This window comes from Pangasianodon hypophthalmus, chromosome 6, assembly GCF_027358585.1.
Source record: "Pangasianodon hypophthalmus isolate fPanHyp1 chromosome 6, fPanHyp1.pri, whole genome shotgun sequence".
NCBI classification, from domain to species: Eukaryota; Metazoa; Chordata; class Actinopteri; order Siluriformes; family Pangasiidae; genus Pangasianodon; species Pangasianodon hypophthalmus.
The window spans coordinates 1,321,761-1,348,962 of record NC_069715.1 but is presented as its reverse complement, the minus strand read 5'-3'; the positions used below and the strand labels follow the sequence as shown (position 1 = coordinate 1,348,962).

Sequence of the window (27,202 nt, the reverse complement as noted above, 5' to 3'; positions counted from 1 at the left end):
ATTCACAGTAGTAGTTCCATGCAGCATCACTGTAAACAGTTAACAGTACATTTTCAAACTACATGTAAATTTATTAAGTTTCTAGCTGTTCACATTTGTGTTTATCTGTTACTGATTGTCCATTTTTGGGTTTATCACAATATCTATGGTAAAATCCATACCTTGGTATACGTCATACCAGTGTGGGAAATGAGTGAAAGTGCAGATGTTTGCTTGAAATATTTGTGCAGTTAGGGACACTGCAATGAAATGCTACCACTTTCGCTTATGCTTACACATTCTTTACACAGAAACTGCAAACAAGGCATAGCAAAGACAGAATATGCAATCAGGACAAACATCACTCAGAACACAACTCTAAAGAATGGCAAGATTTTGCCAATATTAACTGAAAGTCCTGTGCGTATATAAAGACCAAACCAAGAAGTAACCAGGAAACAAGGAGTACTGTCCTGGTCTATTTTGACAGTTATAACCTGGAACTGAAATGAATTTATTTGGACATTAGATGGATATGTTATTAATCTACACAAAATAGCCCATAATGTGGGGTGGGGTGGGGGGGGTCAATATAGATTTTAAAATTATTTACAAATAAAAAATGTGAAAGTTGTGATTTCATGAGTATTTAATACTGTTCCTGTGAAACCCCTACATTAGTTCTAGCGAAAGCAGCTGCCATCAAAGGACACACAGTTAGCTCAATGGTGTCGACCTGTGTGTAATTAAAGTGTCAGATGATCTCAATATAAATACACCTTACAAAACTAATAGCAGATTTCCACTATTTCCATCAACGTGGACCAAACATTTAATAAAAATGTAGCACTGCATTACTGTAAATAAAATTAGTGTTAGCGTTTCTCTGTTCTTTCTCTCTCTACAGGTTGTTGAAAAGTCCTGATGCGCAGAAAGCTTATGATCATCTGACTAAAGATCTGGGTATAAACCCAATACTGCAGACGGATCTGGATCTGAGTGGGAAAATAAAAGGAGATTCAGAAGTAGAGACACTCTCTGATCTACTGAAGGATCTGCTGAAGGATCCACACTTCAGACCTGAAAAAATTCAGTAAGGAATTTATTTTTACATTAATCTGGATATTTTAATTAGAAATGTAAGTGCGAGGCTCCTGAGTAGTGCAACAGAAAAGCTTTCACCCCATCATCTGCAAATCTGATGATGCCTCAGCCATCTGTGGCCAGGAGCCCAAGAAAGGGAGGGGTGGCATACTCTCTCCCCATCAATCACAATGACACTTAGAATCTGAATAGATTTATTGTCATTTAACTAGTACGATGAACTTGGATTCACTAACTCACTAAAAAAACAATCACTAACGCTTACATAAATAGAAAATAAATGACAAAAATGTCATTAGCTAAAAGTAAAATTTTAACAACTAGAAAAACAGGATATATCCATACATATACATACATAGAAATATACATACATATTGACACCTCTTGCAGTGGGTAGTGAAAGAGTAGTGTCTACAGCACTTGACTTGTTGTTAGCTGGTTGTCCCTGGTTGGTAGGGAAGAGCTGCCTGATGGGTGGTAACTGGCCATGAACAAATTAGAGATAAAATCTTGGGGGGACCCCCCCCCCAAAAAAAAAGAATTTTAAATGTTTAGTAATTTGCTTCTTTCAGTTTATCCATTTTATTTAAATATCATTTCCAGTAGTAATAAATTATTTGCTGAGGACAAGTCATCCTATCTATAGAACTGCATACATAAAAATCCACAGTTAACTGTATTTTATTGTGCTTTCAGGCTCAGTGAGTGTAATCTGACAGAGAAAGGATGTTCAGCTCTGCTCACAGCTCTCAGATCCTCCACCCTGAAGGAGCTGAACCTGAGTAAGAACAGGATTCAGGATTCAGGAGTGAAGCCGCTCTCTGCAGAACTGAAGAGTCCACACTGTAAACTGGAGACTGTGAGGTAACACCATGATCTGTCACAGTGCTGTGGTGACTATACATATGTTTGGGAATTAAATAATTGTCCACGTCAGTGGAGGCTGGTGGTTATTAAAATAAAGGAAGCACAACAGTTATTAATTATTGGTTATCTGTAGTATACATAAACATTACAATTTACACATTTAACATGAATGATAGGTTTATATTAATGAGCTCTTTCTAACATGTTATTGTTTCTACAGTAACTCAGACACTTAAATGCCAGACGCTCCACATAACCTACAAATAATAATAATTAGTCTGCCTTTTTGTTTAATTTCCAGTCTCTCCTCAAGCATGACCATCAAAAGACTTTTCTAAAATCAGCTCAACCTTAGCAGTGTCGGTCATTTTGTCCCAAAAAGCAGCTAGCTGAAGAAGGAAGTGACAGCTAGCAAGACTTATAAACATTAAAAAAATTCAGAAATTAATGCAAATAATAAAACAGAACTTTACTTTTACAATTTATTTACAATATTTACAAATTACACCACTACAGCAGCCTCCAAGCGATTCAAATTGTGCCGATATGTTATAATGGCACAGAAATTTGAGTTGTCAGTCACATTCTTTATCCTTTCAGTGATTGGCACTTGATTACGAGGTTCCACCCCTTTGAGAGGTCTACCAATCATCATGAGGAGAAGCCATGTGTCCAAAGGCGGGACAAATGACAAGCGCACTGGCCAATAAACGTTGAGATGCTTAGGGAATTTTTTCTGTGCAAAACTAACCCACACTTCATTTACTCTCCGTAAAGCCGTGCGTCCGGTTGGGAATTAAAATGACGTGTTAAAGGCCTGTCCAACGAGCATTAATCTTTCATCCCTTTAAAACACTGTGTACATGAATCTATAAAAAAAAAAAAAACAGCCGAGATGCATGGGCTTCACTGAGTGTCTATTAGCGCTGTGGGGCTTCAGAGGAAATTTTCACACAGGCTTCGCTCTTCACCAAAAACAGTTGGAGTTTAATGAACGAACAGTGTGATACTTACAGTGAGATATTTGATCATTTGATTTGCTAAAATACTGAATTCCACCAAGACTGATGAAAAATATAGACACTTTGGTAAACATTTCATTGCTGTATTTTAATGAAAGTGAAATGAAAATGTTAAATAAAAATATAAAGCAACTCAGCTAATGCATTCAGTATTAAACATATTTAAATACTCGTTCACCTGTCAATAACCTTTCCATTTATTGCACATATTTTACATTTACATTCATCTCATTTAGCTGACACTTTTATCCAATGCAGTGTATTGTTGAGACAGGTTACAACTGAGTACATGAGGGTTAAAGGCCTTGCTTAAGGATCCTACAGGGCAGCTTGGCTTTGCTGGGATTTGAACAACTTTCTGATCAGTAGCCTAATGCTGTAACCACTGCGCCACCATTGCTATATTTACTGCACATTTAAATGCTGAAGACATTAGTATAGTTGATGTACTTTTATTTTTTTAATATGCTATCCATGCTTGATTCTTTTCATTTTATAAATAAATATTTACTTTTTGTTGAAGGGCACTTTATTAATATTAATTTGAAAAAGTACTTTGGCCTAAGTGGTTTCTTTTATTCTTTTCTTTGAAGTTGTGTTTCCTTGTAGACCTGTATTTTTATCAATAGGTAAATTAGTGTGGTTGCTTTAATATTGTGGATCTTGATCAAGCCTGAAAAAATGTGATATATTTTTTGTCAGATTACCCACCCATACTGTTATGCTAATTATCAATGTTGACAATAAAACATGTTTCCTAGTTCATAAAATTTCAGCCATAAAAATTATTAGTTTATCTTGTGTTTACAAAGAGGACAAAATAATTAAAATAATTTATTTCTACACTCAAATTATTATTTTTGCCAAGAATTACAGAGCTTTTCTACATGAGTATTTCTAAAAAAAAAAAAATCAAAAGAATTTTTTGTTCTTCCTTGTAGACTTTCAGACTGCAGTATAACAGAGGGAGGATACGCTGCTCTGGCCGATGCTCTGAAATCAAACCCCTCATCACACCTGATAGAGCTGGATCTCAGTGGGAACGACCCTGGAGAATCAGGAGTGAAGCTGCTCACTGATGCACAAACTAGTCAAAATAACAAACTCACACTGAGGTGATTTTTCTATAAGCATACATTATTATTCATTCAATCATTTTCAGTAACTGCTTTGCAAACATATCTGTAGTAAATGTTGATAGTTTGCCATTTGCCATATATATATATATATATATATATATATATATATATATATATATATATATATACACACACACACTATATTATACTGAAATTTTAAATTGTCTTGCTGATTATCCAGGATGATAGATGGATGGAAGTTTGATGGAAGCTGGAACAGATATAAATAGTAACAATAAAGGCTGAATATTTATCCATTTATTAAAAAATAAGGATTAGTGTGCACTGATTCTGTAACAGATATAGTCAGATGAGGATATTGCTATCATTATACATTTGTTATACATGCTCTCATTTAAGATGCCAGTTTTCCTCTTCTTTACAGATTGTTGAAAAGTGCTGATGCAGAGGAAGCCTACATGTGTCTTAAAAGAATTGTAGGTAAAAACCCCTTACTGCACAGGGAGCTGGATCTGAGCAACAAAACACCTAAAGACATCAAAGTGAAGCAGCTCTCAGCTCTGCTGCAGGATCCACATTACAGACTGCAGAAACTTACGTAAGGAACAACTACAAACATATTATAATAAACATATATGTCCCAAAACCATTTTTTTTAACCATTTTCAAGAGGAGTTTCTGGACTGCTCCTGAGCTTGTAAACAGCATTCACACTTCACCAATCTTACTGAACTTGGGGATAAAACAACCTTGAGTCTGGGAAAAAAATAAATGTGAAAAGTACTTTTTTTTTTTTTTTTTTTTTTGCAAAAGTTCTTCAGATTCTGCAACCAATTTATTAGGATGTTACTGTTTCCATATAGATTTTGACAACTGGACAAGCACAAAACCTTTTAAAAATACAGAGGTCCAGACCCTGATGTGGTCTCATAGCTAGTTATGGCCATGTGTGTGCAATGGATATAAAACGTGTACACACCCCTGTTAAAATGTCAGGTTTTTGTGACGTAAAAAAAAATGAAACCACCATCACTGTGAAATTATATGAATGTAAAAATTAAGTGAAAAACAATCAGAAAGATTTTTGGGAAAAATAGGAAAAATAAAAAAGTTAAAATAACCTGGTTGCGTAAGTGTGCACACCCTTTTATAATTGTGGCTGTGTTCAGAATGAACCAATCACATTCCATCTCATTTTCAAAAGTAATTATCACACAGCTGTCATCAATGAAATTATTCTGATTAACCCCAAATAAAGACAATCTGTTTCTTCACATCATCTTGGTTTCATCTGACCGATGAAGCCATGGTCCACAAAGAGCTTACAAAGAATGCATGGTGTCTCACTTGTTGAAAGATATCAATCAGGAGAGAGGTATGAAAGATTTTCCAAAACATCAGAACACTGGAAAGGCCATCATCAACAAATGGAGAAAATGGAGCACCACAGTGACGTCACCAAGAACAAGACATCCCTCCAAATTTTATAAAAGGACAAGACAAAAAGCTTCCAGGGAGGCTGCCAAGAGACCTACAGCAATATTAAAGGAGCTGCAGGAATATCTGACAAGTATTGATTACTCTCTGCATATGACAACAATCTCTTGTATTCTTCATGTCTGGGCTGTGGGGTAGGCGGCTAGACGGAAGCCCAAAAAACATCCAAGCTCAACTAAATCACCCCAAACTATGTGGCAAAATGTGTTATGGTCTGATGAGAACAATTCCAAAAGATATAATAATTCCATAATTCCAAAAGGTATGTTTGGTGCAAAAAAAAAGCACATCACCAAAAGTACACCATACCCACAGTGCAGCATGGTGGTGGCAGCATCATGCATTAGGGCTGCTTTTCTTCAGACAGAACTGGGGCTTTTATCTAGGTGGAGGGAATAATGAATAGATGCAAATACCAGTCAATTTTAGTGCAAAAGCTTCAGGTGTCTGCTAGTAAGCTGAAGATGAAAAGGAATTTCCCATTTTAGCACGACAATGACACAAAGCATACATCCAAATCAACAAAGGAATGGCTTAACCAAATGAAGATCAATGTTTCTGAAGGACCGAGCCAGAGCCCAGACCTGAATCCAACTAAAAATCTGTTGGGTGACCTGAAGCTGGCAAATTATTTCCTGAACGACCTGTGGGACATGGCCCTGGATGATCGGGAAGTCTACTGTGGAATTCTTGGAAAAAAAGAGGTCCACTTGTGCTGGGATTAAGCTTTTTTTCTCTGGCCATATCCTTCCCAGTCAATAAGATACTGAAGTTTACCTTATTGACAGTGTCAGTGTATGATTTCCAGGTTGGCCTTCCACTGTGAAAGGAGCTAGAGGTACAAATGTATAGTTTCCCCTTTGTTAGTGAGCCAGAGGTCATGGGTTTTAGACCTGATGGAATGGAATGAGTGTGCTAGGCAGCTGTGACAGGGTAGGTTATGTTAGTACAGTATATCATACCATTTAATAAGGTGAAAAACGTTGAATGGGCGAATGTATTTGTGGGACAATTTCCTGCAGCCATGTCTTACTCTTTTGTGGACAGCCTCATCTGTCTCCTGCTTCATACCTTGTGGGTTTCTCCTCTGTGACAGTCAACCAAGTCTTTTATTAAATGTTGATGTGTTGTTTCCCAGACTTGGTCACTTCTTCTGAACAATTCATCACCAACAGGTGGATCAGCTGGATTAATATTCCATAGGAATAAGAGTTGCTTTCACCCGAGCACAAAGTAGAACTGGGCTAAACGAGTGGCTGAGTGACCGAGGGAATTCTGGGTGAACCCTGTCCAGAGTAACGATCGAGCCCAGACCTCTTGGTTGTTGACACACAAACCTGCCAGTCTCCTGGTTATCTCTGTCTACTTGTCCATTAAACTGTGGGTGTTAGCCTGATGTGAGACTCATTGTGGCCTTTGGATTTTTCCATAAAGGATGTCCACAATAACGATGTTAACTGAGCCACTCGTTCATATGTCCTCTGGGATTTCAGAATATCAGAATACATGAGTGAACAGAAGTTCTGCTGTCTTGAGACAAGGAATGCAGGCAATGTAGGCAAGGAAATTAGTCAGAGGAATTTTGAAAATTAGTCAATGATTACTAGAATTGTGGGGTAATGCTGAGATGGTGGGAAATTAGTGATGAAATCAATGACCTCCTGTGACCTGGGGCAATGTGGTGTGGGTAGTAGACATAGTTTACCTACTGGCAGTGTTCTTGGGACTTGGGCCTTGGCGCATGAAGAAATTAATTTGTAGATATTTGTGGACAAATGAGCCCAAGTCATCACTTTCTCTCTCAGTCAAGGTGGCACATATAGCTTGGGCACTTGAGTAGTGGGGAAGATGCATTTAGTTAACTCTCGAATTTGGGGAGTGGTTGGAGTTTTAGCTGAAGTCATGCAATGAGCTCATGGTCGATGAAGTTCCTCATTGTGCCTGTGTCTACAACAACAGACAATGTGTCTGAGTAATTGACCACCTCTCTTAATGACAATGACTGGTCAGACAAGAGCTGAAATGAATACTGGAATGAGTTGTGGAGATGGCTTGCTTATGGGAAACAGGCAGGTTCTTGTTTGTATGTGTCTTATTTTAGTAACATATTTTTAATTTAATTGATTTTATTGAGGCCTAGACAGTGTGTTCATCATAAGTTGCTCATCATGATCATGAAAATTTATTAACAGATACAGCAAACGTGGTAAAATATTCATTTTTACTCCTCTTATCCTATCAGTGAAGCTCATGGGATACGTGGACCACCTCTCAATATCGCTCGTTATATTATTAGTAATTAGATCATAATTGGCCCTATACAATTCCTTAGTTAAATTTACACCTAGGTATTTTAGACATTTTGCATCTCAATTAATGTCATAGTTTTGTTTGAGTTCCGTGTTTGGTTTACAATTAAACATAAGAATTTGGGTTTTTGTTACATTTAATTTACAGTCAGGTCCATAAATATTGGCACAGTGACACAGTTTTGGTAATTTTGCCTCTGTACACCACCACAGTGGATTTGAAATGAAGCAGTCAAGATGTGACTGAAGCGTAGACTTTCAGCTTTAATTCAAGGGGTTTAACAAAAATATTGCATTAACCGTTTAGGAATTACAGCCATTTATTACAGAGTTCCTCCATTTTCACAGGCTCAAAAGTAATGGGACAATTGACTGATAAGCAGTTTCATGGCCAGCTGTGGCCTGTTTCCTCCTTATATCATGATAAATTAAGGAGATAAAAGGTCTGGAGCTGATTCCAAGTGTTGAATTTGCATTTGGTAGCTGTTCATGGGAACTCTCACTATGCCATCCAAAGAGGTGTTGATGCAAGTGAAGGAGGCCATCATTAGGCTGAAAAACCAAAACAGACCTATCAGAGAGATAGCAGAAACTTTAGGAGGGCCAAATCAACAATTTGGTACACTCTTAAAAAGAAGGAATGCACTGGCGAGCTCAGCAACACGAAAAGGCCTTGGAGACCACAGAAAACAACTAAGATTGCAGAATTCTTTTCTTATTGAAGAACAACCCCTTCACAACATCTAGCCAAGTCAGGAACACTCTGGAGGAGGTAGGCCTTTCATTGTCAAAGAGCCACCTTCATGAATGTAAATACAGACGGTTTACCTCAAGATGCGGTTTGCATCTTGAGGTAAACCGTCTGTATTTACATTCATGAAGGTGGCCCTTTGACAATGATAGGCCTACCTCCTCCAGAGTGTTCCTGACTTGTAACACTCAAGAACACAAAGGCCAGATTAGACTTTGCTAAAAAACCTCTAAAAAAAAGCCTGACCAGTTCTGATGCAAGATTAACTTGTACCAGAATGATGGGAAGAGAAGAGTATGGAGAAGGAAAGGAAGGGCTCATGATCCAAAGCATACCACATCATCCGTCAAACATGTGGAGGCAGTGTTATGGCATGGGCATGTTTGGCTGCCAATGGAACTGGGTCACTGGGGTTTATTGATAATGTGACTGTTGATAGAAGTAGCAGGATGAATTCTGAAGTGTACAGAGCTATACTTTCTGCTCAGATTCAGTCAAATGCTGCAAAACTGATAGGACAGCGCTTCACAGTACAAATGGATAACAACCCAAAACATACTGTGAAAGCAGCCCAAGAGCTTGGAAATTAGTCCCATTACTTTTGAGCCTGTGAAAATGGAGGAACTCTGTAATAAATGGCTGTAATTCCTAAACGGTTAATTTTTGTTAAACCCCTTGAATTAAAGCTGAAAGTCTACGCTTCAGTCACATCTTGACTGCTTCATTTCAAATCCACTATGGTGGTGTACAGAGGCAAAATTACCAAAACTGTGTGACTGTCCCAATATTTATGGACCTGACTGTATATCCGGCATATTCATTAAATTGCTCTAATACTTGCATAAGGTTTGTGAAATGTTTCTTGGGTTCAGCTAAATAAATCATAACGTCATCTGCAAACAGACTAATTTTATGTTCTATACCATTGACTTCCACCCCTGGTATCGACAAATGCTGTCTGATTAATTGAGCCAGTGGTTCTGTATAGAAGGCGAAGAGAGAAGGACTAAGACAGCAACCCTGCCTAGTTCCTCTTTCCAGGTGAAATCTTCCTGATAGAGACCCATTTACTCTCACTTTAGCTGTTGGGTTTTGATATATTGACTTTATACATTGGATAGAAACTCCCAGTTGACCCTGTCGAAGGCCTTCTCAGCATCAAGACTGATTAGAGCAACAGGTAGTTTATTTCGATGAGCCCTATCTATTATATGAAGAGTTCTTCTAATATTTTCATATGTTTGTCGACCTTTAATAAAACCTGTTTGTTCCTGATCCTCATCTATCAAATCTGGTAAGAACAATTGTATTCTGGATGCTAAAATAGAACTATACATTTTATAATCTGTATTAAGGAGTGATATAGGACTATAATTTTTACAGTGTTCCCTGTCTTTTTTTCCCTTCGGGATTACGGAAATTATAGCCTCTTTCCATGATGGAGGAATTTTTCCTTCTTTTATGACCCAGTTGAAAGTGTCCCTTAGCAATGGCATCAGTTCTTTATTAAAAGTTCTGTACCACTCTGAAGGGAATCCATCACTCCCTGGTGCTTTGCATGACTTTAGTTTACCCATGGCTTGTTGTAATTCATCAGTGGTTATTTCTGCAGTTAAGTTTTTATTTTGTAAATCGCCAATAGAGGGCAGATCTAATGTATTAAGGAACTCTAGTACATTTGTTCTATCCATTACAGAGGTCTGTTTGTGCATTCTGACTTTTGACTTCTGGTGTTGTTCTTTCTACTGGTACTCAGTAACTGTGACAGTCATGATTAGTAGTAACTGGTAAATTAAGTAAAGGAATTAAGTAAACTGCTCAGCCTGCCTCTCTCTCTCTCTCTCTCTCTCTCTCTGCAGGTTGTGTAAGTGCAGTCTCACTGAGGAAGATTGTGCTGCTGTTGTATCGGCTCTGAGAACAAACCCCTCACACCTCAAGGAGCTGGACCTGAGTGAGAATACAATTGGAAACACAGGAGTGAAGGAGCTCTCTGCTCTACTGCAGAACTCAAACTGCACTCTGGAGAAACTGAAGTAAGCTATTTTTTTAGTCTTTGTTGAAGGAATAAGGAAGAGAGGTGGATACATAGATGGATGGATGAATAAATGGTTATAAGAAAGATTTAGAATAGATTTGAATTTGCAGTACACTGAAAAACATCTCAGACCAATCAGTTGGATTTCTATACATTTTAATTTTGCTGCCAAAACTGATTAAAAAGATTTAAGATCTATTCAAAACAAATTAAACACAATCCATAAGTTAAAATAATCCATAAGTTAAAATAAACCATTATCGCATAGCATGCATCATTGATCATTTTAAGTTAATTAATATAACTATAGGAACAACATGTGAAATAATACACTACCTGTGTTTCCCTTAAATAATGGTTACAAATGTTTGCTACTGCAGCCTGTAGGGGAGACGCAGCACAATTGTAACATTTCTCTAAATGCACACATGCAGGTACTACTTCCTTACATGCAAACAAGTTCATCACTTCTCCTTGTCCATCTGAGAAAAAAACAGCAGGATTTGTCCACTCATGCTTGAGTTACTTGGGAAAAGTATTTCCCTGCCATATAGGTAAAAAAAAAAAAAAAAAGAAAAAGAAACCAAAAGAATTTTTCATATTTTTTCTTTTTCATTACATGTTGAAAAAATGAAATCTGTACAGTTGTTTACACTTATCTCTAAACTAAATGTTAGCATAAAGTTTGTTCATGCCCCACTGGACTGCAAGATTTTGAGAATGCATGGATGAAGCCAGCTGTAGAGTTGTAACACCTCTTATTATTATAATACAGAATCCTGGTTCAGAGGCTCCCAGACTGTTAAGAGTAGAGAAAGGTAGCAGCAATGACATAGAAAAGATGCACACACTAATTTTGGCCTATTTAATAATGAATTCAGACCTGCCAACCTTGAATTAAAAAGAGAGTGGTATTGGAGGGGCAGTGCAGTGGCAGGTATAAGGCTAGGGTTGTTTTGTTTTTTTTTTTCTTTCATCTATTAGCAATTTTGTTGATTGTTATTCATGGAGGACATTTAAATAGATAGTTACCTAGTTAGATAATACCTAGTTACAGTATTTGATTTAGCATAATTTTGCTTTCCAAACCTTAAAAAAAACAGTACACTTTGGATTATTTATTTATTTATTTATTGATCAAAACATGTACTCTCACCTAAAAGATCATTATGGACATATGTCAATTATGATTCTATAATAACTGACTTTTATTCTTTCAGTCACACACGGGAAAGGCATAGGCTTCAGTTGCATTTGGCTATTTTTAAATGAATTTTATGATCTACTGTCATCAGTTGTACTTCAGTTTTAACAAAGTGATATTAGCTGGTGATTTTAATATTCGTGTTAATGACATTTATGCCTCTAAATTTTTAAATGCTACTGAGTCTTTTAATTTTGTACAACACCTTTTAGGTCCCACACATAATGGCAGCCATACACTGGATCTGATTTTCACGTTAGATTTGTCTGCATGTAGCTCTGTTTCTGACCACAGATGCATTGTCTTTTTAAACTTTTTTTTAACTTTAAATCAGCTACGTCTAAACAAACTGCATAAATCCATAAACTTCAACTCCAACAATCTTCCATATATAAACTGCAAAGGTTTCAACTCTCTTCACTGACCACAGTATACAGATAATTCAGCCGCATGAGGTCAGTGATTATGGTTAACTGGTTTAATCATCTGCAACATTAGATATTGTTGCTCCTTTTAAGACTAGGTCAAAACGGTTGGTTAATCTCTCACCTTAGGTGAATGAAACATATGAATGAATGAAGCATAAATGGAAACAGACCAAGCTTCAGGCTCATTATCTCTACATAAAAGATTTATTGGTTTTGTATAATAGAGTTATATTATACAAAAGTTGGTAAATGGAGCTCCACCTGCTTCTCCTGTTTGTACTATTGATTGTGACCAGGTTTTAAAGTTTTTTTTGTTGATAAGATTAGTGACATCAGAGCTAACATTTAATCCCCCCCATTTAATTCTATCACTCTGAGTTGATTTACCCCCATTTCCCTAGAGGAATTAACAGAGACTGTGAGGCAGTTGAAATGTTCTCCTAGCTATTATGATGTCATACCATCTAATTTTTTGAAGAAGATGTTAGGAACTGTTGGTCCCTACATACAGGCTATTGTTAATGAGTCTCTAACCTCAGGCTATCTTCCAGACTGTTCAACTTCTTAGAAGACCTAGCCTTGATCCAAATATGGGCAGTAATTTTAGACCTATCTTTAAACTACCCTTTACTTCTAAGATTTTAGAGAAAGTGGCTGCTGTTCAGCTGTTGCATGCACTAGAGGCTAACAGCATCTTTGAAAAATTCCAGTCTGGTTTTTGCAAAAGCACAGAGACTGCTCTCCTGAGAGTATTAAATGATATTTTAATGCATGTTGACACAGGGGGAGTCTCTCTTCTGGTATTATTAGACCATAGTGCAGCCTTTGATACAATTGACATGACGTTGATTAATAGGCTTATTCAGTGGGTTGGCATTTCCAGGACTGCTATCAATTGGTTTTTATCTTATTTATCTAATGGGAAATTGTCAGTTTCTGTTGGGGATAAGGTGTCATCTTTTGCTGCTTATACTAATGTGAAACCACCCATTTTTGTGGTCACCTACACAATTGCGTAAAGGTTGGGAGGTCTGTGAACTGCAGTGAACTGTGAGAGGGACTCAGAAGAAGGTTAAGTCTCCATGTGCTGGAGGTTAATAACTCAATATCAACAAACCCAGAAACAGGAAGTCAAACCACTTAAAGTCCAATCATTAAAAAGTTGAATCCAGCAGAGAAGTTGCAACAAAGCACAGTCATACACAGAAACCTCAAAGGAGGGCTCAGAACTTACTCAATTAATGTATTGGCAAGACAATAAGCAATGTGAGTGTCATAAACAATGCTTATTTATATATGAGTCATGCAGTGAGGTGCTAAACAAAGAGACCTGCGGTGGTGCAGAGCAACCTCGTTGGACAGTGTTGTGTTATGCTTTTGGGAGTTTATTAAGTGGCTGATTTTTCATTCCATTTCAAGTATTTAGTTTCCCATGCTGACATGTGCAGTGCAAATAAAAATAAACAGGTCGGCACTCTCTCTCATGCTTGCTCCTCAGTCCTCATTCTCCTCACCACAGCCCAGTGAAAATGTACAGCACTTGCTGACGATCTGGGGAAACTTGCACATGATAAAGGGAGGAAATGTATGATATCTGTAATTTAAATTGAGTGATTTAACACGAATCAAAATGTTACACTTGTGCCTGCTCTCACTTACTGAAATTGTTATTATTATGAAATCTTCAAAGATGTTTTACTACTATGCTAAACTACTGTTTCTTTCTTGAAATTGAAATTGAGCTTAAAAAGTTTAATATTGTTTTTCTTAGTCAGACATATTTGTGACTTGCCATTGTCTCACCAGGAAATGTCTGTTAATATGATTTACTTTCAGGCTGAATAACTGTCGTCTCACACAAACGCATTATGCTGAGCTGGCTGAAGCTCTGACATCAAACTCCTCATCACATCTGACAGAGCTGGAACTCCGAGGGATTGACCCCGACTCAGGATTTAATCTGCTTCCTTATTTACAAGGGAGATCAAACTGTAAATTCTCTGTGAGGTGAGGTTTTCGCTATGTACAAAAATATATATATTTTTTTATTTACAAATATAGCTACATCAGAATTGTTTGGTATTCAAGAAAATATTTTACGTCTAGTCTTTTTAAATTTTCCTTCCTCGGTGCCAAGTTCCAGTTCTGCACACTTTGATCATTTCACATTAGTCATCACTTCCCCTCATAACTTAAGGCTATGTCCTACAAAAACTATAGATCAGCTCGGAGATGTGGATGTCAGAATTATCATTAAGAAGTGAAATTCACACACCCACATTAGTGGCTTTAGAAATATAAAATAAACTAGGTACAGACCCATCCTATAATAGATATTGCTAGTGAGACAATTCTGTCCTGAAATGCTGCATCGATATTGAATTTTGTAATTTTCTAGTTACATTTTTTTATGCCATAATACTATGTAAAGTTTACTGACACTGGACAGATCTTGAATGTCAACAGAGAACACTAAAGCCAGTCGCCATCTCACTTGTGATGTTTTGTATAATTTAGCAACAAGAGCTTGGGAGAAAAGCTTGATTACTTTACTGTATGTTATGTGATAGGTTATGTGAACTTATTTCTTCTCTTTAACTCCAATTGTCGTGACAAGTTTTGGATTTTGAACTGAAGTTTATAAGTTTTCAAAAAATTAAATTTAAAGTAATCCATTGACTTGTTTTTAGTTGAAACAACGGTTATCTTCAAGTCGAGTTTACTCATGTTTTTAAGGCAGCAGGTGAACTTTGGTTTCTAAGTCTAAACCACTTGAAATGTTTTACAGTGTTGGAGGTCAATATTAAATCAGTATTGTATTAGTACTGCTATCAGTTCATATGCAGAGCTCTGATATCAGTGTCATGTTGAAATATGTTTGAAATATGTTGTTCTCTCTGTAGGATCCTGAAAACTCCTGAAGCAGAAGAAGCCTGTGCTTCTTTAACTGAAGTTCTAGGTACAAATCCTTTACTGCAGAAAGAACTGGATCTGAGTGGGAAAATAAAAGGAGATACAGGAGTGAAGCAGCTCTCTGCTTTACTGAAGGATCCACAGTGTAGAACTGAGAAACTCAGGTATGTGGTCTGACTTCCTCACCTGGTATTTTTGTTTGTGTTCACATTAAATCTTTAAAGACATTAGTGCAGTGCAGTTGTTCTCAATGGGTTTTTTTTCAGCCTAGCATGTTTAACTGACAGACTTTCTGAACTCCGATCCCGACCCCAAACACACACAAACACGCCATATGTGTAAATTGTTATAAAATTATTATATACAGTCCCCTCCAAAACTATGGCCAATTCATTTGTTTGTGCTATACACCAAAGACATTTGGGTTTGAGATCAAAAGATGAATATGAGATGAGAGTTTAGGATTTCAGCTTTTATTTCCTTGTATTTACATTTAGATGTCTAGTCAAGTGGCTCTTATTGTCATTTCAACCATGCAAATACAGTACACAGTGAAACAAAACAACGTTCCTCCAGGACCATGGTGCTACATAAAACACGGAACTACATGAGACTACACATTACTACATAAAGTGCATGTGCAAACGTGTGCAAACGCCACAAGACAGTACAATAACTACTAAAACAGGACAACAGACACAGTAAGAGACAGTGCAGCGCCGACCAGTACAGTTCTAGTGTGAAGGTGTATATAACAGTAGTGCAAAAGAATAACATTATAATAAAAATGCTGTGAATGTAAACGTAACATACTATTACATAGTATTCAGCAGATAAGCTTATACCGTATTGGGGTAGCATCCAGGTAGAGAGTATAGCAATGACAAGAATTATGTACAATATTTTTATAAATACAGCAGCAGCAAAAAATGCAGGCAGTAAATACAGAAATGTGCAAAGGGAGTGAGATGGTGTTCAGTTGAGTATGAGTGTGTTGTCAGACCAGGTTCTGAGTATTGAGGAGTCTGATGGCTTGGGGGAAGAAACTGTTACGCAGTCTGTCCGTGAGGCCCCGAATACTTCGGTACCTATTGCTAGACGGCAGGAGGGTGAAGAGTTTGTGTGAGGGGTATATGGGGTCATCCACAATGCTGGTGGCTTTGCGGATACAGCATGTGGTGTAAATATCTACGATGGAGGGAAGAGAGACCCTGATGATCTTCTCAGCTGTCCTCACTATCCGCTGCAGGGTCTTGAGAGCCGAGGTGTAATTTCCAAACCAGGCAGTGAAGCAGCTGCTCAGGATGCTCTCGATAGTCCCTCTGTAGAATGTGGTGAGGATGGGGGGTGGGAGATGGGCTTTCCTCAGTCTTTGCAGAAAGTAGAGCTGCTGCTGGGCTTTCTTGGTAATGGAGCTGGTGTTGAGGGACCAGGTAAGGTTCTCCGCCAGGTGAACACCAAGGAATTGGTGCTCTTGATGATCTCCACAGAGTCATCAAAACATAGAACCTTTTGTATCGGACAACCCAATTTTTAGGCAAGCAAAAGTATAGGAACAGAGAAGTCTTGAATTAATTGAAAGTAAATAACATTTAATATTTGGTTGCATATCCCTTGCTTGCAATAACTGAATCAAGCCTGTGACTCCTTGACAAACGTCTGAATTCATTCTTCTGCTACCATCATGAGTTACATCATCAATAAAGATTAGTGAGCCTGTTCCAGATGCAGCCATGCAAAACCATGACACTGCCTCCACCGTGCTTGACCCAAGTTGGTTGTATGTTTTGGATCATGAGCAGATCAATTCTTTCTCCACACTTTGGCCTTTCCATCAGTTTGGTAGAGGTTAATCTTGGTTCCATAACTTTTGTGGCACATCTCTGTATTTCAATCTGTTTGTGTAATCCCTCGAATTGATTTTCCCTCTTTTCTCAGCTTCAAAATGGCTTGCTTTTCTCCCTTAGACAGCTCTCTGATCTTCATGGTGGCTTATCCTTTTTAAAAACAAATGCAGTCTTCACAGGTGAAACTGAAGGCTAAAACCAAGAGTAGATGTTCAGAGTTATTTATTGTTTAAACAATCAAACAGGATACACCTGGGTAACAAGAAACACCCGTCAGTGACGTGTTCCAATATTTCTGCTAGCCTGCAAATTGGGTGGTCTGATACAAAATGTGCTATGTTCTATGTCGTTTAACACATCTACATATAAATACCAGGAAATAAAAGCTGAAATTCATATTTTGATCTCAAACCCAAATGTCTTCATTCTACAACAAAAACAAATGAATTGGCCTTGCCGTTCCAATAGTTTCAGAGGGGACTCTATACACCAATCAGCCATACCATTAAAACCACTGACAGGTGAAGTGAATAACATTGATTATCTTATTACAATGACAACTGTCATCGGGTAGGATATATTAGGCATCAAGTGAACAGTCAGTTCTTGATGTTGATGTGTTGGAAGCAGGAAAAATGGGCAAGCGTAAGGATCTGAGCGACTTTGACTGGGCCAAATTGTGATGTCTAGACAACTGGGTCAGAGCATCTCCAAAATGGCAATTCTTGTGGGGTGTTCCCAGTATGCAGTGGTTAGTACCTACCAAAAGTGGAACTCTGACAGTGACCCGGTGACAGGGTGATGAGCACCCAAGGCTCAGTGATGTGTGTGGGGAGCGAAGGCTAGCCCATCTGGTCCATCCCATTTATCCTTTTAAATGCTTAAAAAACATTTATACATATTTTAAATATTGTAAATCCCACAAAACCTGCTGCAGAATCTACTGTGGTTCTGAGAGTGTGGGTGAACAGTCCACTGTATATGTTCTCACCAATCCATTATAACTCCATTATTTCATATAAATATTGCAGGTTTTTAAAAAAATTCTCATGATAGCTGATCGTGTGAGTTGTTTAGACACTTTTTCCTCAGCTGTGTTCTCTGTCTGCAGGCTGAGTAAGAGCGGTATTACACAGAGCGGCTGTGCTGATCTGATATCAGCTCTTACTTCAAACCCTTCACACCTGACAGAGCTGGACCTGAGTGAGAATAACCTGGGAAATCCAGGAGTGGATAAGATCTCTACTCTACTAAAGAGTTCATCCTGCAAACTGCAGAAGCTTGTGTAAGTCATTTAATAGTATACATTACTAGATCATGGAGGTGGAATGACATTTTTGCTTCACCCTAAAGCATGTCGGAACTGATTAGTCAGCAATTCATTCATAGTAGTTAGGTTATCATTTGGAATAAAAGCATTTCTTTTCTTTCTCCAGATTTTCAGACTGCGGTATAACAAAGAAAGGATACACTGCTCTGGCTACAGCTCTTACTTCAAACCCCTCATCACACCTGACAGAGCTGGACCTGAGTAAGAATACACTGGGAAATCCAGGAGTGGATAAGATCTCTACTCTACTAAAGAGTTCATCCTGCAAACTCCAGAAGCTTGTGTAAGAGATTTAATAGTATACATTACTAGATCAATGATGTTTTTTTTTTACTTCATTCTAAGTATATTTGTAGCATGTAGGAATCGATTAGTCTGCAGATTATTGAGGGGTGTGTTTCCCGTTAACAGCACATCTTAGTCAACAATAACAGGTTAACAAAGGACAACACATGTGAGCCTGTTTTGTGAGTGTTTCCCAAAAGCCTTTATTATCAGACATTTAGGCCTAATTTACGATCTTGCAAACAAGATTTCTTAGAGGAAAAGTTCTTGTAGGATCAATAAAGACCTTTTATAACAAAACCAACAACACTACAGTACATTGTATTTGGAAAATATAAAGGTATTGCAGACCATATAATCAAAGACTAAAACCTGGGCACACAACTGCTCACAGTCACTGAGATGGTCAGTGGGTTTATATTTGATCACAAAGCATTAGGACAGAAATAGAAAATATATATTTTTATTTGAGTGATCAACATGTGGATTAATTGGTAATTAAGTCGTAATTTAGAGAACTGGACTTACTAATATGCCTGGCTAGTTAATTTTCTGAATAACATCTGTTCAGGAAAAATGGACTGTTGATTATTTTTGAAGTAGAACTGTGTGCAAGCTCAAAAATAAATTCTAAGTGAATAAAACTTGTCAGGTGTACAGTATGTAATTTACAAACAAGTTCATGCTCTTCTTTGGTTATGAATGGTTTCTGGAAATTAAAGAATTTAAATTAAAGAACATTCTCATGAACAAGTTAACAAAGTACTTAGCATTACAAACATTTCCTGAAAACCACCCAAGAATGCTTAACTTTTTGCTCCTTCTTCAGACTTTCAGACTGTAATATAAAAGAGAACGAATACACTACTCTGGTTAAAGCTCTGAAGTCAAACCCCTCATCACACCTGACAGAGCTGGATCTCAGAGGGAACGACCCTGGAGCATCAGGAATGAAGGAGCTTAGGAATTTGAAGAATGATACAAAATGTAAACTGAAGACACTGAGGTGAGCGCTTTCCTCCAGTACATGTAAAATACAGCCTTAATTCTGAGTAATTAGCAAAGTTGTCGACTGGACATTGACTAAAAAAAGTAGCACTGCATTGCTGTAAATATAATTAGTGTTGGAATTTCTCTGTTCTTTCTCTCTGCAGGTTGTTGAAAAGTCCTGATGCGCAGAAAGCTTATGATCATCTGATTGAAGTTCTGGGTATAAACCCGATACTGCAGACGGATCTGAATCTGAGTGGGAAAATAAAAAGCGATTCAGGAGTAGAACAACTCTCTGATCTACTGAAGGATCCACACTGCAGACCTGAAAAACTTCAGTAAGGAATTGAATTATATATTAATCAGGAAACTTCAATTAGTGATGTTAATGCTGAATGGTTTGTCTTTAGGTTATCAATCATTCATCAGGTTTTTATGTCTTTTTCAGTTGTAATGAGTAGTTTGAGGAGAAATGACCCCCACATTCAGAACTGCTAAAGAAAAACCCACAGGTAACTGTGATTAATTGTGCTTTCAGGCTCAGTGGGTGTAATCTGACAGAGAAAGGATGTTCAGCTCTGCTCTCAGCTCTCAGATCAGAATCCTCCACCCTGAAGGAGCTGAATCTGAGTAAGAACAGGATTCAGGATTCAGGAGTGAAGCTGCTCTCTGAAGAACTGAAGAATCCACACTGTAAACTGGAGACTGTGAGGTAACGTCTAATACACACTTCATTCATAATCCAGATGCTCTGACAGAGGTGAGAAGTACGTTATATCAGTGTTGTGGTGTCTGTGGAATTCTATGAAGTAGTCATTTGTAAGCTGGCCGAGAATAAAGATTCTGTCATGCAGACAAGCTGTATATATCACAACACTGTAACACGGTATGCTGTTATCTGAGCAATAACACTGAAAACCTATAGCAGTGCTAGCAGAAATTAGCCAAATTAGCTCCTTATGGAGTGAAAGTTTCAGTGTTAAACACTGTTGTTTCATGACGTCTTAGTAAGAACAGGAACTTTTCAGGAGTCTAGCAAAAGCTTCACTAAAGGAAACAATAGTGCTAAACTATGACAGCACTCACAGGAGAAACACTAGACTACACCAGTACAGGTCTTGAAGAACCATTTTAAAGGCAACACATACAATAATTGTTTAAACAGGTAGAATTTAGGGGGTGTGTCAGACACTCTGGAAAAATATATAATCCGGATAATACTGCCTGTTTACTATTGTGCTCCAATTATCACTAATGTATTTACAGCATCTGTTTCCTAGTTTTAAAAAAAAAAAAAAATTTCAAGAATGATGAAGCTTTTCTAGTTAAAAAAGAACCCCCTCAAGACCATTGGTTGTTCTTTCATCTAGTCTTTCAGACTGCAGTATAACAGAGGGAGGATACGCTGCTCTGGCTGAAGCTCTGAAATCAAACCGCTCATCACACCTGAAAGAGCTGGATCTCAGAGGGAACGACCCTGGAGAATCAGGAGTGAAGCTGCTCACTGATTTACTACAGTATCGAAATAACAAACTGACACTGAGGTGATTCTTCTATATGCTAAAATAAATATATTGAATGTAAATAAATATTGTGCAAACAACTTAATTTCTTGTTCAAAGCTAATTTGTTCGTACAATTCTTTAAATTCCTTAATTCTGTTGAACAATTTAATCTGAATTATTTAATGCCACTATCACACTGTAATGTTAAGCTTTTTTTGCTGATTATTCAGGAAACTGTGCTGGATAGAGTTTTGTGCTTGATCAGGTATAGATAGTAACATTAGAGACCAATAATTAAACTTTTATTAAGAAATGAGGATTAGTGTGCACTGATTCTGTATCGGATATAGCCGGACACTAATATTTTGTAGCTATTGATCTGTTATTGTTCTCATTACACAGTTATTAACATGCCAATATATTTTTTTCTCTACAGGTTGTTGAAAAGCACTGAAGCAGGGGAAGCCTACAGATCTCTTACTAAAATTTTCAGTAAAAACCCCTTACTGCACAAGGAGCTGGATCTGAGCAACAAAACACCTGATAAAGTCAAAGTGAATCAGCTCTCGGCTCTGCTGCAGGATCCACATTACAGACTGCAGAAACTTACGTAAGAAACAACTATTAACATACAGGCCTCTATTTTCATTTCCAGTTTGTATGGGCATAAACAATTTGTTCACTGTTTTCAATCAGCAGCTAATTTTTTTTAGTCAGAAACAACTGTCCACATGATGATTGGACCTGTGCTGATGTGAAATCTGCTGTTATAGTGGGAACTGCATTTCCCTTTCAACCTGCTAAGAGCAAGCAAAACACCAAACATATATTTTCCTGTTTCAAAGCACAGGCCTAAATGTCCCATTTCTTACAACCCAGTTTTGTAGATATTCCCTAATTATATATTACACACCACTTTAACAATATTAGCAGGGCTGTGCACTTTTTAAGTGTTAGCAAGCTAAAATTTTCAGCAGCACAAAGGAAGGTTTTTTAGCACACATTTGATATGTTTTATTATTCAAAAATAAAGTTTTGGTTCATAAATTAATATCTGGGAATTTAGAAACTATTAATGAATTTAATGGAAAAAAAAGATTGTAGAGACCATTAATCAAAACAAATTAGCTGGAAAAAGTAACAAAAGCAGTGTAGACTCATAAAAAGTTATTTAAACAACCACAATAGTTACATAAACACCCTCACATTCTGTCATTAGCTACGTTTACATACAGCCTAATAATCGGTAATAATCTGACGGAAAGCTCATTCAGAATAAAAAATGTTCATGTAGCCTATATGTAGCCTATACACCTCACTTGATATAAACCTACTGAGGCCAGATTGAATGAGGTTTGCTAATGTCTTTTTAATAATTTTTTAATTAGAGCCTTGTAAACCTTTGTGGCTGATCACTTTCACTACTGGAATCTGTGCATTTGCGTTTGAGACACAATGTGCTTCTTGTGCAATAAAACAATCTTGTAAGAAAACACAGTTCATGTTAAGAGATTTTAATCTTTTTAAAATAATTGTGAGGTTTCATCAGACGACTATTTTAAGGCTCATGAAGGACAGAAATTGACCTCAATAAATTTGGCTCAGCATTTGAAATTGGTCAGCTGTTCAGCAAGGATGCAGAACACACACAGTTATGTCTTGTGCAGTTATTTAGACAATGGTCTTTGATATTGGCAACTAAAGATGAGTAGAGGCATTATTCCGATGGATAATGTGTACATTTTATGTTACTTTCAACAATGAGAGCATCCATGCTCCTGAATGTTAATGACAAATTAAGGTTTCCATCCTAGCAGAGACTAACCTGACCCCTCTCTCTCTCTCTCTCTCTCTCTGCAGGTTGTATAAAGAAGGCAGTATTACAGAGAATGACTGTGCAAATTTGACTTCTGCTCTGGTTGTAAATCCTTCACACCTGACAGAGCTGAATCTAAACGGGAATAAACCAGGAGAGTCTGGACTGAGAAATCTGTGCGACTTCTTGGAGAATCCTAAATGCAAACTGCAGAAACTACAGTAAGTAATAATGTCATCATAATTGGAATGAAACAGTTTAAAGCTATCAACCAGTCTACAAATAATCTACATCTATTGTAATCGTCTAATATTGGGTACTTGTAATTAATAATTTATAAGTGACTTTCTTAATATTAATACAGCTCTGACAGAAGTGCAGGTCCAAATCACAGGTTTATATTAATGCACTCTCATTGTAACATGTTATCGTTTCAGTTGAACTCAAAATTTAATTACATAGCCCTTGTCACAAAGCAGCTTTATATAGATATAGATTTAGATCCCTAATGAGCATAGCAGAGGCCACAGTGGTGAGGAAAAACTCCCTGAGACGACATGACGATCATTTAACATGTATGGAAGGAGTCTCCAGTGTCAGCGCTTTGTAACAGTCAGAGTTATAGCTGTAACTTTCTCATATCAAGACAGAGGAGTTCACGCTTCTTTGCGGTTTCCCTGTAACGTGCTGTGCTTTACTGTGTACTAAGTTCAAGTGAGAGAGAAAAAAAGAGAGGCTAGTGAGGAAACAGCTGTTTACAGCTGCTATAACATAAGTGAGAACAGGAACTAACCTGTCTTGTGGACTTCTCTTGTGGACGTTCTTCAACATTAATCTGTTTATAGTTACTTTTTAAAAAAAATTGCTGGCAAACTGCTGTGGTATAAGATGAACAACACTCCAAGATGTGCTGTTACGGGGAAATAATCAACTTCAGGGTGGTAACAGTAACTCAACTTCATGACACCACCCTGTCAATCGGTATTTTACACACACAGTGGTTTATTCCTTACTTATTTACCTTAATATTGTAGCAATGTTCAGTCTACTCTAATAAAGGACTAAATATATTTTCTCCTCTCTCTCTCTCTCTCTCTCTCTCTCTCCCTCCCTCTGCAGACTAAAGAACAGTGTAAATGAGAAATCCTGGGCTGATTTGGCTTCAGCTCTCTGTACAAATCCATCACACATTAGAGGGCTGGATCTGAGTGAGTGTAAACTAGGAGACTCAGGAGTGAAGATGCTCTGTGATCTACTGAAGAAATGGGAGTGTAAACTGGAGACACTGCTGTGAGTAACTCAGTGATGAAACACACTGAATTGAGATCACAATCTTTACAGTTATGTTTTCTGTGAATCAGAGCTTTCCTGATGCACACTAACATGACAAGATCTTCATCTTTATATTAATTTAACTCTTATGTTTGTGTTACATTCACTGTGAGTTACTGAATTTCATTCTTAATATACACACCTACGTTATTATCTCCCTGTCTGCAGGTTAAAGAAGTGCAACATAACAGATGAAGACTGTGCTGCTCTGACTGCAGCTCTGAGCTCAAACTCCTCTCTGAAAGAGCTGGATCTGAGAGAGAATAAACTAAAAGATTCAGACAAACAGCTGCTCTCTGAGATACTGAAGCATTCAGGAGGACAGCTAATGTAAGTAAACACAAGATACAGTACTGAGTAATTTCTGTAAAATATAATGTACGTAAGTATAAATACAGAGGACAAATCAACAGCATGTAACTATAACAATCTTACTGACAGAAGCACATATTCACTATTCTCACTGCATTCTTATATATTTTGTGGTTCAGATTTCACTGAACTGATCTGTTACTGTTCTACACAGAAATACCATTGCAGTTTTGTTTTCATTTCAGCAAGACTAACAGCTTACACTAGTCTATCATACTCTTAACTCTTAGATAATTTTGTTCATTCATGTTTAGTCTAGTTTTATGCCATGTTTACTGGTGATGTGTTTATGTAGTTAAACTAAATTTGATGTATTTTATATATTTTATTATTCTGATCATTATAAGTGAAAACAGATGTAGCAACTGGATAAGAGAAATGATCAAGGTTACAGTGTTGTCATGTCTTATTTCTTCTGTTTTGATCTTACAGACATGATCGATTCACATTTCTGCAATCAAAAGTGAAACTAGGTGGTAAAAAGCATGACAGAGAAATGTCGGAACCCGAGTCATCTACAGTGCAGGAAGAACAAAGACAGGGAGAAATGCAATACACACAACTGGTAGGAAGCAGTGTGGACAGTAATACAGGAAGCAGTGTGGACGAGTTCTCCAGCCAGCAGAACCAGGGCAGTAGCGGGACAGTCACTGATGACAATATCACAGAAACTCAGACTGCAGGCACTTCTGTATGACATCAGAAAACAGAATAGAAGTATTCAAGTTACTGACACCATTAATCCACAGAGGGAACAAACCAGGGACTACACAAGCACTCGCACCTCCAAACCACAAAACAAAATGTGCTAGATAAACACCAAAAAAAAAACTCACCAATGCAGGATCCAGAAGAGTCCCGTATAAAACTTTCTGGTGATTGACTCCTATTTCAGTGAATCCACTGGCCACTTAATGAACAATAAATTACATCACAAAGTTAGTGTTAGCTTTCAGTCATGATCTGGTTTCTGGTCCTTTCTTCTGCCATGGAACATTCAGAGATGAACATAGTGAACATGTGTGTTGAGATGTTTGTTTCATTGCAAAATCATAAATATCACATATACTGAAACCATATATAATTGAAAAAGAATACCACAGACTGAATCATTTTTTTCCTTTTATAAATGATTTGTTACACATGTATTTAATATGTGCTAATAATAAACTTAATTTTGTAATATTTTATGCTTCTGGTGGATTTTTTTTCTTTTTTTCAAGAAATAATTTTCTAAGTTTAGAGCTGAAAATATTGAAGTCACTGTTCTTCACTATGCAGATGATGCACAGTTGCATGAATTATCGTCAGATGACAATCTCACTAATAAAACACTACACAGTAATTCCCTAATGAAAATAAGCTCAAAACTGAACATAGGAAACGTAAGAATTCTAGCTGTACAGATAAAGGATTTTATACCATTATAAGCCCCCTAAATGGCAATCAGCTCCGCCCACGAGACATTAAACATGAAACCATGCAGCCCATTAAATCATTTAACGTAAAACATCTACAAACATATTTACCCTCTAACGCACAGCCATTGAAGCTTTATCTTATTCAAGCTGATGGAAGAGGTGCAAACTTGTTCCAAAGTGAAAGTGAAAGTAAATAGAACATTGCCGAGAAATAACTGATTTGTTTAAAATGTGCTGCTGTACACTAGGATGTCAGAATTGTAAGATACATTTTGAGTAAGTTGAAATAGTAAGCAAATGTTGTTTTCTCATGCATGTGTGTGCAAATATTGAAGAATTGGCCACTGAGTTCAGTCACAAAGGCATATATATATATATTATTAAATCGTTTCAAATAACAAACAGGCATTAACTTATAATCATTGTTAAACACATTAACAGTAAGACCAAGCAGCATTTTGTAAACAGCATGGAGAAACATGGAGAAAACATGGAGAAACTTTAACAAATCTACATTTGTGCAGGTAAAACTTGGCTATAATCAGCATATTATTACACAAATACTGAATGTTTTTGTTGTCCAAAAAGACACCAAATTTAACAATGTGATAGTCAAAGGTAGGTATTACATTTTTTGTTTTCAACCACTCATACAATCTGTCCCAAAAGGACTTAACAATCATACAATCATAAAAAAGATGTTCCTGAGATTCAATATCTTTTTGACAGAATGTACACACATTGCAATCCAAATTAAACCTTACTCTTAGAAATTCGTTACATGGATAAATGTCGTTAATTGTTTTGAAATGTACTTCTTTCATTTTAGGTAACAAAGGAAATCACAAGTATCTGGTTCTAACTTTGATAGTGTCTACTTTTGAAAACCTCAGAGATGAAACTCTCCTTTTAACAGGAAGAGGAAAATATTCTTTTGTAATAAAAGATCTCAAAACCTTGTTATTACAGTTTTTATCCAAGAAATTATACTTATCAATAAACAAACTTAGAGGTGTGTGTATTACAGAAGAGTATTGTAATATACCTTTAATTAGATTTCTCAAAGCTACAGGAATAGCTTGGACAACTAAAGAA

General features: G+C 37.0%; 1 protein-coding gene across 1 annotated transcript in view; it reads left to right on the top strand.

The window, feature by feature from the left end:
* LOC117596668 (uncharacterized) overlaps window positions 1-25,840 on the top strand; it is a 118,285-nt gene extending 92,445 nt beyond the window's left edge. The window contains exons 67-84 of the mRNA XM_053234882.1: window positions 887-1,072; window positions 1,780-1,947; window positions 3,914-4,087; window positions 4,497-4,670; window positions 10,489-10,662; window positions 14,133-14,303; window positions 15,200-15,373; window positions 18,168-18,341; window positions 18,493-18,669; window positions 19,501-19,677; window positions 19,826-19,999; window positions 20,200-20,373; window positions 21,032-21,205; window positions 21,603-21,776; window positions 23,027-23,203; window positions 24,102-24,272; window positions 24,483-24,644; window positions 25,119-25,840. Of these exons, the coding sequence (XP_053090857.1) occupies window positions 887-1,072; window positions 1,780-1,947; window positions 3,914-4,087; window positions 4,497-4,670; window positions 10,489-10,662; window positions 14,133-14,303; window positions 15,200-15,373; window positions 18,168-18,341; window positions 18,493-18,669; window positions 19,501-19,677; window positions 19,826-19,999; window positions 20,200-20,373; window positions 21,032-21,205; window positions 21,603-21,776; window positions 23,027-23,203; window positions 24,102-24,272; window positions 24,483-24,644; window positions 25,119-25,383 (3,220 nt within the window). The 3' untranslated portion in view covers window positions 25,384-25,840. The remainder of the gene's footprint in view (window positions 1-886; window positions 1,073-1,779; window positions 1,948-3,913; window positions 4,088-4,496; window positions 4,671-10,488; window positions 10,663-14,132; window positions 14,304-15,199; window positions 15,374-18,167; window positions 18,342-18,492; window positions 18,670-19,500; window positions 19,678-19,825; window positions 20,000-20,199; window positions 20,374-21,031; window positions 21,206-21,602; window positions 21,777-23,026; window positions 23,204-24,101; window positions 24,273-24,482; window positions 24,645-25,118) is intronic.
* Window positions 25,841-27,202: the final 1,362 nt, after the last annotated feature.